General features: G+C 41.7%; 1 protein-coding gene across 1 annotated transcript in view; it reads right to left on the bottom strand.

Moving 5' to 3' along the window:
* Positions 1-1,359: 1,359 nt before the first annotated feature.
* The window catches only part of LOC109877388 (neuron navigator 3), a gene marked incomplete at its 5' end in the record, with an annotated part of 47,637 nt that continues 35,184 nt past the window's right edge, over positions 1,360-13,812 (bottom strand). Inside the window, 6 exons of the mRNA XM_031817979.1 lie at positions 1,360-4,622; positions 8,564-8,767; positions 8,899-9,017; positions 9,540-9,736; positions 13,091-13,162; positions 13,632-13,786. Coding sequence (XP_031673839.1) covers positions 4,503-4,622; positions 8,564-8,767; positions 8,899-9,017; positions 9,540-9,736; positions 13,091-13,162; positions 13,632-13,786 — 867 coding nt within the window. The remainder of the gene's footprint in view (positions 4,623-8,563; positions 8,768-8,898; positions 9,018-9,539; positions 9,737-13,090; positions 13,163-13,631; positions 13,787-13,812) is intronic.

The following is a 13,812-nucleotide window of genomic DNA, read 5'->3' on the forward strand; positions in this document are numbered from 1 at the left end:
CCACTTAACACATCCTGTAACTCTTCTGATGTCAAGTCTCACACACCCAAATACCTCTCTGCAGCTGCCACCACAATGTCAATTTTATGCAACTTCCGTTCCATCCCTGCAGTACAGTTGATAACCATTGCTATAAATGCTAAAAATTCAATCTTACTGAAACTTAACTCCATTCCCGCCGAGGCGTCCACCCTCCTTCCCCTCCACCCCCTCCACCTAGTGGAGCTTATAGTAGTTTCTTCTTCTTCTTCTTCTTCTTCTATGATATCATGGCGGTCCGCAAACAAACGTTTAAAGTGCATGCCGCCACCTACTGTGCTGGAATGTACGATCAATCATGATCTGCCCAAGTCTGTACTACCATGAAAATAAAATTCAAAACCTAAAATTCTACCACACCCTCCCCAACCCCAATAAACTTTATATCATGCTGAATCACTCCACCCTTAGGACTGTTCAGCATGTCAACAACCATTTCAACAGTCTATTACCCCCAATATCTCTTTTGCCATCTCCACAATAACCTTCAACCTGGCATTTCTGCTTTCCACAACCCGAGTCGTATTGAAAACCTTACCAATAAAAACTTTGAAGTCAACTGTATTCATTATCTGTACTTTCAGAAACTAAGTTAAAATTTTTGTTGTTGTTTTTTTTATCAATTAAAGCACATTTGAAGGAACCCCTGTTAATAACAATTAGCCATTTAACCTAACTGGAAGTGGAGTTGCTGACATCTTTCGTAGTGAACATTGACACCCGCTTTTGTTGGACAAGCAACATAATGTGACCGTACACTCCTTTACAAGTGAGCTTTTTAGAATTTCAAATATGGTGTATTTGATCAAGAGCACTTGTGGTCAGAGTTCTGGAGTGGCTCACAGGGTTGGCCATTACTTATTCAGTAGCTCACTGACACATATTGGTAAGCCAAAGCTCAATGATAGACAAACACTTGTTGGTAAAGCTCTGGAGTGGCACAGTAATCGGTTATAGTGGCATAATCTATTGGGCACAATAATGTTACCCAGCCAGCACCTTCCATCCCCAACATGATTCTCTATGAGGGAAAGGTTCATGTTAAGTTTAGACATAGTGGTAGAACCAAGTGGAAACCCTGTCCCCAGCTCTACTGTATGTCCAGATACAGGTGCTGGTTCTGGCAGGAACAAAGTTCAATCCCAAACAAATGTATGTTTAAATAAAACTGCACACTAGCAAAGAGCGACCGTAAATAAAGGTAAGAGCAGTTGTGTGTGTTAACATTTGTTTGGGATATCGCCAAGTCTGTACCAGAGGAAAGATATGGAGGAGAACAAATCATCAGAGGCATGAGATAGAACAGGACGCATTGTTTGCTCATGTGACACCAAATACCATTTATTAGGGCTTTACAAAGACTACAAAATCCCTCCAGATGATTTAAATCGCTGTCTCTGTCTATTTACACGATATGTTACATACAAATGTACAAAATATAAAACATTTAAGGACAAATGTTTAAAGAAAAAAGATTCTCTGAAAGCAGTAAATGCGATGTTTCCAACTAAGATGTCATTGAGATTGTATGGTGTCACCATGACATAATGGTACACTGGTTGTGTTGTGAAAACATCTGGTTAACTAGGCAACTGGTTGTGTTGTGAAAACATCTGGTTAACTAGGCAACTGGTTGTGTTGTGAAAACATCTGGTTAACTAGGCAACTGGTTGTGTTGTGAAAACATCTGGTTAACTAGGCAACTGGTTGTGTTGTGAAAACATCTGGTTAACTAGGCAACTGGTTGTGTTGTGAAAACATCTGGTTAACTAGGCAACTGATTGTGTCCTAGGGGAGCAGGGAGGAGTGACGAGATGTCTGCTGTGTTGGAGGGGAGCTATGTCTTACCGACTGTGTGTGTGTGGTGTGTGTGTTGTGTGTGTGTGTAGGTGTGTGTAGGTGTGTGTGGTGTGTAGGTGTGTAGGTGTGTAGGTGTGTAGGTGTGTAGGTGTGTGTGTGTGTGTGTGTGGTGTGTGTGTGGTGTGTGTGTGTGTGTGTGTGTGTGTGTGTGTGTGTGTGTGTGTGTAGGTGTGTGTAGGTGTGTGTGGTGTGTGTGTTGTGTGTAGGTGTGTGTAGGTGTGTGTAGGTGTGTGTGTGTGTGTGTGTGTGTGTGTAGGTGTGTGTAGGTGTGTGTGGTGTGTAGGTGTGTAGGTGTGTGTGTGTGTGTGTGTGTGTGTGTGTGTGTGTGTGTGTGTGTGTGTGTGTGTGTGTGTGTGTGGTGTGTGTGTGTAGGTGTGTGTAGGTGTGTGTGGTGTGTAGGTGTGTAGGTGTGTGTGTGTGTGTGTGTGTGTAGGTGTGTGTAGGTGTGTGTGGTGTGTAGGTGTGTAGGTGTGTGTAGGTGTGTGTGTGTGTGTGTGTGTGTGTGTGTGTGTGTGTGTGTGTGTGTGTAAGGCTGATGGGGTAGACCAACAATGATGAGTGCAAAAACAAAATAAAAAGACATTTGTCACAGCCAAGTGATGACAACAAGAGCTTGTCCTGAGGTTGTGACAACATTTTCTGCAGAAAATGGAATCTGATAGATTTAGTTGACCAGTAGCACCTGTTATTTGGAATTGTAAATAGCACAACAGCAGGAAAAGAGTATCTCCAGAATGGGATGACAAAAAAAAAATCTGATTCTACTAAAACCGAATACAAGACTGAATGAAAGTATATTCAGAAATGTTACAGTGTAATGCTTTGTGAATTTTCGCCTGTTGAATAGGGGGATGAGTCACCAAATGCTAGTTCCAGAGAATACACAAAAGGGAAATCTGTGACAATGACCAGATTTGCTTTTCTTGATAAATTGAATGGTTTGCTCCTCAAATCAGTGATTTAGTGAACATTAATATACAGCGGTTAAAATGATAATATCATCCTGTACATCGTATGTCTCCTGCATAGGCAAGACAGCCAATCACCACAAGACATACACCTGTTTCTGACAGCTTGTTGGTTTTTTGCATTTCTATTTTGTATTTTTTTTGCAACGTACAATAATTCTCAGCGAGTTAAAGCGTAATATAACATCAACAGGGAAGAACGCATCTCTGATTCACTGTGCAATACTTTATTATTTACACCCCCACTTTAACTGTGCAAAACCAACCCACTCATTAATGGAGGAAAAGGACAATCCAAATCCAAAATGGCTGCTGTCCCTACCACACGCTGTTATGTAAAAGGAAAAGTCTCCTTCAAATGTTCCCCCCTAGAAAGCTTAAAACATGCTCCTTAGGCTATAAAATCAAAAGGGTCGGGTTGTGCTCATGACAGTTCAAGTGAACCCAGCTCAACTGGGTAAAAGCAACAACTAAAAAAATGCCCACCCCTTTGAACTTTTATACAATTGGTCAGTTCCACTTGCAAATACAGTATAACAACCATTTTGCTTGTACAATATTACTGTCAGAAACAAAAGTGGATGGTTTTGGGGAACATACTTTGACAGGATCTGTGAGATATTTTGGCCTAAAAGTAGTTATAAAACTCTCCTTTACTGTACTGAAATTAAAGCACCCACTGAGACGATACGGGACCACTTCATTTGAATGGTTGTGTGTCAGGAAGTGTGTGTTCCTGTCAATCTCCTATCCACTCAGGATGGTCAGCAGGGAGCCAAAGGCTGAAGTAATACACCCCTGTCTCAGAGCTTTGCATTGAGAAAGCACCAATATCAGGCTTGTACTGTTCTTGACCTGGCCCTTGGATTGAAGGAGCCACCCCTCCCTTCAGCACCCATCTGTTGGTATAGTGCTGTCCATCTTTTAAGGAAAGGGTGAACAACAGGTCTGCTAGTGTGAAAAGCCTAAAAGGACTCTGTGGATGTGGACAGACACGTTGCAGTGCCCTTGGCAGTATATCATACGGTAACACGGGCACTTGTCCATTGTTTCACAGTAGCAGTTGGTTGGACGACACACAGTGCTCTTTTTGTGCTTGTTGGCGAGGGGTGTACGGAGGGTCTTGGCGTTGCCTGTAAACTAGGGACAGGTTTAAGCACGGGACCAGCACCATGTGGCTCGTCTGAGGTCAGGGTTTGACGGGAGGGATACGTGCCTTTTTTTGTTCAGCACCTTAGTAAACAAAACCAGAATTTGGCCCTTGTAAACATCCGTAGTTAATACAACAACTGTGAATCAACATAAATAAAACTATAATGTCAATTCCAGTTGTATGGTGTAGAACCACAGACATAATTGTCTCTCACTGTGTACGTGCAGCCTGCATTCTGGGATGCCACATCCAGTGGAGAAATGGAGGACTGTGTCTCAACCACCATACACAAAAATCTACTCCATTTTGTCAGAGGGCTTCCTCCCCCCGACCCTGCTAACAGACATCTCCTGACTACACACATCTCTCTGTGTTATGTGTGGGGTGCCTGGAAGTGTTCGAGCCGCCACGTCTCGCTGACGCCACGCTGAAAAGCGCTCCGCTCCGTCACTCCATCTGAGGTCTCCTCTCCGAGCTCTCGTCTAGAGCGCCGACTCCAGCGACGAGTCCAGCTGGTCGTCATGGTGACTGGCGCTGTCGCTGTCGCAGCTCTGCGCGCTGGAGTAGTTGGCCGCCTCCTGCAGCCTCATTAGCATGTTCATCTGGAAAACACAGAAAACAAACAACCAATAAAAAGACTGGCAAACAAAAGGAGAGCCAACAAACACCACATTGCTATTCAGAGTCCACTATCACAACTACAAGGTCTTAGACTGGGTATTATCATTAAGGTGACATTGCAGTGGTCCTTTATCAGAGATAGACACCAGGGGGCCCGAGTGTCAGCTGCTTTGTCCACTTGCATCGTGCTTAATTGCACACAAGTGCACACACCTTGTTCCTCAGGTCTACATCAGACGAGGTTTTAAAAGAAAGATGAAAAACCAGCCGATCCTCAAGGCCCTGAGGAACGCAGAGGCCCATTCCTACCATATATAGAAAGCACCTGGCACAGCGGTCTTCATTTTCCCTGTAATGGTCCTGGTGGGCCTATAGGGAGGCGAGCGGCCAGGGCTGGAAAGCTCTGTGCAGGCCCTCTCTGATGATTACACAGTAATGTGTTGAGGATTAAGTGGCCAACAGAGAAAGCCCATTCCTATTCAACTCCCCAGGAATCGCCTGCCACACGGTTTATCACGCACAAAGTGGAATTAAAGTGTAGTCATCCGAATAATGAGCTGCTGACATTTCAGAGCTTAATGGGTTGTGTGTGTGTGTGTGTGTGTGTGTGTGTGTGTGTGTGTGTGTGTGTGTGTGTATGGGGGGTGGTTGTGTGTGTGTGTGTGTGTGTGTGTGTGTGTGTGTGTGTGGGGGGTGGTTGTGTGTGTGTGTGTGTGTGTGTGTGTGTATGGGGGGTGGTTGTGTGTGTGTGTGTGTGTGTGTGTATGGGGGGTGGTTGTGTGTTTAAATCCCCCTTTGTCTTTTCTTCTTTCAAAAGACAAGGTCATCCATCTGCTGTCACGTTTGTTATTGGTATCCTTGGAAACTAGCTTCCACCTTTACTCACTGATGTGTCTTTTTGTATCGTTTATTATTATTATTATGTCCACCAACATGGTCTCCTTCATGTTACTTCCCTTAGCTTCAGTAAACGTAAAACTCTCTTAGCAAACTCTTTTCATATGACTCTATTTTACATATCACCGTACAAATAAAACGGTCATTCAAATCAGCATTAGAATCGTCTATCAGAGTTAGAACATGCAAATCAGCATTAGAATCGTCTATCAGAGTTAGAACATGCAAATCAGCATTAGAATCGTCTATCAGAGTTAGAACATGCAAATCAGCATTAGAATCGTCTATCAGAGTTAGAACATGCAAATCAGCATTAGAATCGTCTATCAGAGGTAGAACATGCAAATCAGCATTAGAATCGTCTATCAGAGTTAGAACATGCAAATCAGCATTAGAATCGTCTATCAGAGTTAGAACATGCAAATCAGCATTAGAATCGTCTATCAGAGGTAGAACATGCAAATCAGCATTAGAATCGTCTATCAGAGGTAGAACATGCAAATCAGCATTAGAATCGTCTATCAGAGGTAGAACATGCAAATCAGCATTAGAATCGTCTATCAGAGTTAGAACATGCAAATCAGCATTAGAATCGTCTATCAGAGTTAGAACATGCAAATCAGCATTAGAATCGTCTATCAGAGGTAGAACATGCAAATCAGCATTAGAATCTTCTATCAGAGGTAGAACATGCAAATCAGCATTAGAATCGTCTATCAGAGTTAGAACATGCAAATCAGCATTAGAATCGTCTATCAGAGGTAGAACATGCAAATCAGCATTAGAATCGTCTATCAGAGTTAGAACATGCAAATCAGCATTAGAATCGTCTATCAGAGTTAGAACATGCAAATCAGCATTAGAATCGTCTATCAGAGTTAGAACATGCAAATCAGCATTAGAATCGTCTATCAGAGTTAGAACATGCAAATCAGCATTAGAATCGTCTATCAGAGTTAGAACATGCAAATCAGCATTAGAATCGTCTATCAGAGTTAGAACATGCAAATCAGCATTAGAATCGTCTATCAGAGTTAGAACATGCAAATCAGCATTAGAATCGTCTATCAGAGTTAGAACATGCAAATCAGCATTAGAATCGTCTATCAGAGGTAGAACATGCAAATCAGCATTAGAATCGTCTATCAGAGTTAGAACATGCAAATCAGCATTAGAATCGTCTATCAGAGTTAGAACATGCAAATCAGCATTAGAATCGTCTATCAGAGGTAGAACATGCAAATCAGCATTAGAATCGTCTATCAGAGGTAGAACATGCAAATCAGCATTAGAATCGTCTATCAGAGGTAGAACATGCAAATCAGCATTAGAATCGTCTATCAGAGTTAGAACATGCAAATCAGCATTAGAATCGTCTATCAGAGTTAGAACATGCAAATCAGCATTAGAATCGTCTATCAGAGGTAGAACATGCAAATCAGCATTAGAATCGTCTATCAGAGGTAGAACATGCAAATCAGCATTAGAATCGTCTATCAGAGTTAGAACATGCAAATCAGCATTAGAATCGTCTATCAGAGTTAGAACATGCAAATCAGCATTAGAATCGTCTATCAGAGTTAGAACATGCAAATCAGCATTAGAATCGTCTATCAGAGTTAGAACATGCAAATCAGCATTAGAATCGTCTATCAGAGTTAGAACATGCAAATCAGCATTAGAATCGTCTATCAGAGTTAGAACATGCAAATCAGCATTAGAATCGTCTATCAGAGTTAGAACATGCAAATCAGCATTAGAATCGTCTATCAGAGTTAGAACATGCAAATCAGCATTAGAATCGTCTATCAGAGTTAGAACATGCAAATCAGCATTAGAATCGTCTATCAGAGTTAGAACATGCAAATCAGCATTAGAATCGTCTATCAGAGTTAGAACATGCAAATCAGCATTAGAATCGTCTATCAGAGTTAGAACATGCAAATCAGCATTAGAATCGTCTATCAGAGTTAGAACATGCCTGTGATTTCAGTCTTCATCATGTTTTTTACAGTTTTTTATTTGACCTTTATTTAACTAGGCAAGTCAGTTGAGAACAATGACGGCCTAGAAACAGTGGGTTAACTGCCATGTTCAGGGGCAGAACAACAGATGTTCACCTTATCAGCTCTGGGATTCGACCTTTCGGTTACTGGCCCAACTCTCTAACCACTAGGCTACCTGCCTCCCTGAATCATTGTGTTGTGCTGGCTCTCTAACCACTAGGCTACCTGCCTCCCTGAATCATTGTGTTGTGCTGGCTCTCTAACCACTAGGCTACCTGCCTCCCTGAATCATTGTGTTGTGCTGGCTCTCTAACCACTAGGCTACCTGCCTCCCTGAATCATTGTGTTGTGCTGGCTCTCTAACCACTAGGCTACCTGCCTCCCTGAATCATTGTGTTGTGCTGGCTCTCTAACCACTAGGCTACCTGCCTCCCTGAATCATTGTGTTGTGCTGGCTCTCTAACCACTAGGCTACCTGCCTCCCTGAATCATTGTGTTGTGCTGGCTCTCTAACCACTAGGCTACCTGCATCCCTGAATCATTGTGTTGTGCTGGCTCTCTAACCACTAGGCTACCTGCCTCCCTGAATCATTGTGTTGTGCTGGCTCTCTAACCACTAGGCTACCTGCCTCCCTGAATCATTGTGTTGTGCTGGCTCTCTAACCACTAGGCTACCTGCCTCTCTGAATCATTGTGTTGTGCTGGCTCTCTAACCAATATGTCTATATTTTCTGGACCACTGAAGTGTTGCTCAGTAAAACTGAAGTGCTGAAAGAAGGGTTCAGGGCGGAAACTTAATTCAATAATGTTCAATAATGTCTAACGATGCTCCGAAACATATTTGAAGGAAATTAAACAATGGGACAGGAAAAGGTGCAACACTCGCCACCATTAAAGACACATAGTTTTATTAGACAAGCTTAAAAGACTGACATTTCGATAGTCAATGGTCTTCTTCAGAAATCCCTGTACTTGACCTTCTTTCAGCATTTCAGGGCTTTGTTTTAATTTGTCCTTACCAGTGGGTCTCCTTCCGTGTCACTCTGTGACACTTGTTTGGAGGAGGCGCCCTCTTTGGAGGAGCTGTAGCCGTCATAGCCCACGTCCTCTGGCCGTAACTGGAGCAGGGCCTGGCTGTCATGCTGCAAGGAGGCAGATCTCCAGGGGTAGGTGTCCTTCACCCACTTGGACGGGTCCTCCCACGCCGCCCTCTTGCCGTACAGCTGTAATGGTTGCCACAAAACGAGAAAGGAGTTAACCGAAAGGAGAAATCATAGATGCTGATGACAGGGGCAACTTCACCCTACACCGGTACCCCTCTACTTTGTGTCCTTTGACCTCTGTCTGTACCCACCTGGAGCCCTTCTCTAACGGCTTCCAGCAGGTAAGGCACCAGGGAGTAGTTCCATAGGTCAGTGAACCACACCCGCGAGCCATCTGCATCCATGGGGCAGGACAGGAAGAGCCTGGGACCTGAAGGCAGAACACAACACATTCCGTGTGTTTTGTGGGGTCAGAGACAATTCATGCTTGATTGGAAAATGTGGTCGGAGGCGCAGTACGGATGGTGTGACGCAGAGGCTAAATTGAGCTCTGTACCGCATCGCTGTGCGCCTCTCAAATGTTGTAATAATCCGGAGGGCTCTGTATAGTGCCGCATTGACATGATTGGTTGACGGTACATGGGGACGACAGGTCCTGCATAAACACAAACTCACTTCCTAGACAACAGCTCTGTGCTGCTCAGCGAAGAGCAAGAAGTATGAATGCCCTGACTTCTGCAGAGGCCATATCACTGTAAATGCTGCTCGGCCAATGCAGACGTCTGATTGGCCATGTAGCACCTTTCAGTTTGAGCAACACATTACCTCACATAGCCAAAGTCACAACACCAAAATACACTTATTAAGTGTCGTGTGCAATGTTCACAATATCATTAGAAATATGTGAACTCAAAGTGTGTGTGTGTGTGTGGGGGGGGGGGCATTGTCTAACCGATGGTGACGTCTGAGGAGCTGTGGGCCTCCAGGAAGCCGTTGAGGTGCTGCCACGTCTTGGGAATCCAGTCGATGACCTTGATGAGGTCATTGCTACGCATGTTCCTGTTGATCTCCGTCTCGATCAGCTTCCTGCGCAGAAATCGGCCCAGGAAACCCTTGACCGGCTCTGTGTGGTTGGCACACAGCACCCACCTGGAGACAGGGGAAGAGGATGACGAGACAACATGTATGACATCACACTCTATGGAGCAGCTGTGATGGAATTGGAGGCTACATGATTCCGGTAGACCTGAAATGATTGGATGTGGTGGTTATTACAATCAGCCTATGGAAAGAAAAGATGGATCATCAAGTTTCTTATACCTAGATCCAATTCTTTCAGATCAGTGACTAGAGAATGGCACTAGAGATCGATTAGGAATTCAGCATTAGGGAAATTCCATGCAAGTTTGGCCCAAAGATAAGGGCCGTTTGGGGGATGGATGTTTGGCATATATTTTAAATCTGTATCCCAAATAAAGCCCCATTGGTGATGACTGCTCTGTTGTCAGTTGTCATAATAAAGATGACTGCTCTGTTGTCAGTTGTCATAATAAAGATGACTGCTCTGTTGTCAGTTGTCATAATAAAGATGACTGCTTGTTCTGAGGCTTGCACTCTGGTTTGATCATTCCATATTGTAATTCCGACTCATAGTCAGGAAGGCCCGTATCAGCGTGGAGGTTGTGCCACATTTGACCTCATGGCATTTTATGAAATGCTGGGCTGTTTCCTGTACCTTCCACGGTGACAGTGTGATGAAAATGTTAATCAATGAATGTCAGTGTGATTTTGCATGCACCCAATGACAAATATATCTGTCGCCACATTAGTCATGTAATTATCTTCTCAAATATGTCACGTATAAAATGAGGTCAGGTGTGTAAGGCCTAAAATGATATCAGGTCAAATTAGCAAAGCTAATTAGCCAAGTTTAAGATGCACTATGCATGAATCACTCCGCCATTGCCTGTTTAGAAAAATTCTAATAGTTAACCTAATTCCAGTTTATGTAACAAAACCAGCAAGTATAGTGTAGAGAATCATTGTATCATCTAAACCGCTGTGAAATATTTTCCAGAACCAAAAACATAGTATTTTCAGCTGTTTGAAGCTGGGTGACAAAACCACATTTAAAGACTCAAAAACGAAACTTAACGGGAAGCATAGAAATGTCTCATATAAAACTTACTTTCAATTAGAATGACAGATCTATAGAAATATTTATTATGTGAATTGTCAGGTCGCCCAAGTCGACTGACTTCATGGTTTGAAAGACATCCACAACGACTATTTTGTGGCAGTAGGCCTGGTGGTGGTATTATTGTTTCTACTAGTGGAAGCAGGAATGAAATGTTGATTAAATACTGTACATAATCACAATGTTCTTATTGGTAGTTTTACTATTGACTATTGATTCATTTTTAATTGAGTTACAATTATATTTTTTATAGTCACCCTTTTAAAAATAACACATATTGTTGAAAAAGCCAAACTGGGAAGAATATTCTCAGATTCTGATCCTACCGGTGTCCGATGTAAAACAGAACCAGCCACACTGTATCATATGTTTTGTGGCTGTCACAAACTGTCAGGTTTCTGGGAATTAATATTTAAATGTTTCTCTGATATATATGACACTTATAGATCCGTCTCCCCTTACAGCCCTTTTTGGAGTACTGCCCATTAAGGTTGATGTGCCTATTGATTCTTATTGAATGTGACCTGCCTTGTTCATCTGGCCCGGTCAGAGACTAAAATGGGAGTTTGTTTTGCCCTGTTTTTTAAATGTTTTATTTTGTTCACGCTTACATAAAATTTATATATATTTTTAAATTATTGTAAACTTTATTTTTGGATGGTTGGGTGATTTCTCCCCTCCTATCCCTTGTCTGTTTACAGGAACAATGGTGAGGTGTGTGCTCTGTCCCTGTACTACAGATGGCCCTTTAACCTTGGTAGCCTGGTGTGTTTAACTTGTCCAAAGTCCGGTATCTTTAAAGCTATTCTTCTTTTTCTTTCTAGTTTACTATATTATTTATATTGGTTTGTGTGTAAAACTGAATAAACACTGAATAAACACTGAATAAACACTGAATAAACACTGAATAAACACTGAATAAACACTGAATAAACACTGAATAAACACTGAATAAACACTGAATAAACACTGAATAAACACTGAATAAACACTGAATAAACACTGAATAAACACTGAATAAACACTGAATAAACAGAGTTTTGTGTTGTCTTGTGTGTAAAACTGAATAAAAACTGAATAAACAGAGTTTTGTGTTGTCTTGTGTGTAAAACTGAATAAACACTGAATAAACAGAGTTTTGTGTTGTCTTGTGTGTAAAACTGAATAAACAGAGTTTTGTGTTGTCTTGTGTGTAAAACTGAATAAACAGAGTTTTGTGTTGTCTTGTGTGTAAAACTGAATAAACACTGAATAAACAGAGTTTTGTGTTGTCTTGTGTGTAAAACTGAATAAACAGAGTTTTGTGTTGTCTTGTGTGTAAAACTGAATAAACAGAGTTTTGTGTTGTCTTGTGTGTAAAACTGAATAAACAGAGTTTTGTGTTGTCTTGTGTGTAAAACTGAATAAACACTGAATAAACAGAGTTTTGTGTTGTCTTGTGTGTAAAACTGAATAAACAGAGTTTTGTGTTGTCTTGTGTGTAAAACTGAATAAACAGAGTTTTGTGTTGTCTTGTGTGTAAAACTGAATAAACAGAGTTTTGTGTTGTCTTGTGTGTAAAACTGAATAAACAGAGTTTTGTGTTGTCTTGTGTGTAAAACTGAATAAACAGAGTTTTGTGTTGTCTTGTGTGTAAAACTGAATAAACAGAGTTTTGTGTTGTCTTGTGTGTAAAACTGAATAAACAGAGTTTTGTGTTGTCTTGTGTGTAAAACTGAATAAACAGAGTTTTGTGTTGTCTTGTGTGTAAAACTGAATAAACAGAGTTTTGTGTTGTCTTGTGTGTAAAACTGAATAAACAGAGTTTTGTGTTGTCTTGTGTGTAAAACTGAATAAACAGAGTTTTGTGTTGTCTTGTGTGTAAAACTGAATAAACAGAGTTTTGTGTTGTCTTGTGTGTAAAACTGAATAAACAGAGTTTTGTGTTGTCTTGTGTGTAAAACTGAATAAACAGAGTTTTGTGTTGTCTTGTGTGTAAAACTGAATAAACAGAGTTTTGTGTTGTCTTGTGTGTAAAACTGAATAAACAGAGTTTTGTGTTGTCTTGTGTGTAAAACTGAATAAACAGAGTTTTGTGTTGTCTTGTGTGTAAAACTGAATAAACACTGAATAAACAGAGTTTTGTGTTGTCTTGTGTGTAAAACTGAATAAACAGAGTTTTCAAAAAAAAAGAAAAATGCCCCAAAATAATGTTAGTTAGCAAGAATCTGCTTGAATATGTTGTCTGTACAGGAAAAACTATATGTTCAAAGCAAACAGCAAATGAAGCTTTTGAATCGTGGTTTGAGTGGTGAAGGTTCACATACCTGAAATTGTGGTGAAGCTCAAGGTTGGGAGAGGAAGACACTCCCTGGTTCATGGTTCCAATCACATACGGGCTGCAGACAAGACAGAACAATTATACTGAGGACAGTGCAGTTACGTACCAGGGCCAGGCAATAAGGATATTTACCTTTCCTTTCACAACAGTGATTGTGCTTATCAGGGAACAGTAGGTAAACTATCTTGAATAGAATACGAATTGCATTATCTTGTAATGAGTAAAGCTAGAAATGGTTGTTGGTATAGAATCCCAGTGTTCACATTAACTCTAACTGTTGCATTTGAGTTAAACACAATCATCATCATCATCATCATCATCGTCATCACCCCATCATCATCGTCATCACCCCATCATCATCATCATCACCCCCACCCCCACCATCACCCCCACCACCACCACCATCATCATCACCACCCCCATCATCATCATCACCACCATCACCACCACCCCCATCATCACCCCCATCATCATCACCATCCTATAGCGGCTAGACTTCCTTCCTGTGCCGGTGGAGCTATACTCACCATTTGTGGTACTTGTAGTTGAGGAATCCGTTGAAGATGTCGCTGAGTGAGCCGATGTGGTGGAGGTTGTCCAGTATGACCACGGTGGGCAGCTCCGTCTCGCTCTCCTCAGTGTTGCACTGCTCTGCCAGGCTGGATAGGTACTGACGCAGGTCCTGCACAGAAACAACACACAGTGAGC

Source organism: Oncorhynchus kisutch, unplaced genomic scaffold (assembly GCF_002021735.2).
Source record: "Oncorhynchus kisutch isolate 150728-3 unplaced genomic scaffold, Okis_V2 scaffold1219, whole genome shotgun sequence".
NCBI classification, from domain to species: domain Eukaryota; kingdom Metazoa; phylum Chordata; class Actinopteri; order Salmoniformes; family Salmonidae; genus Oncorhynchus; species Oncorhynchus kisutch.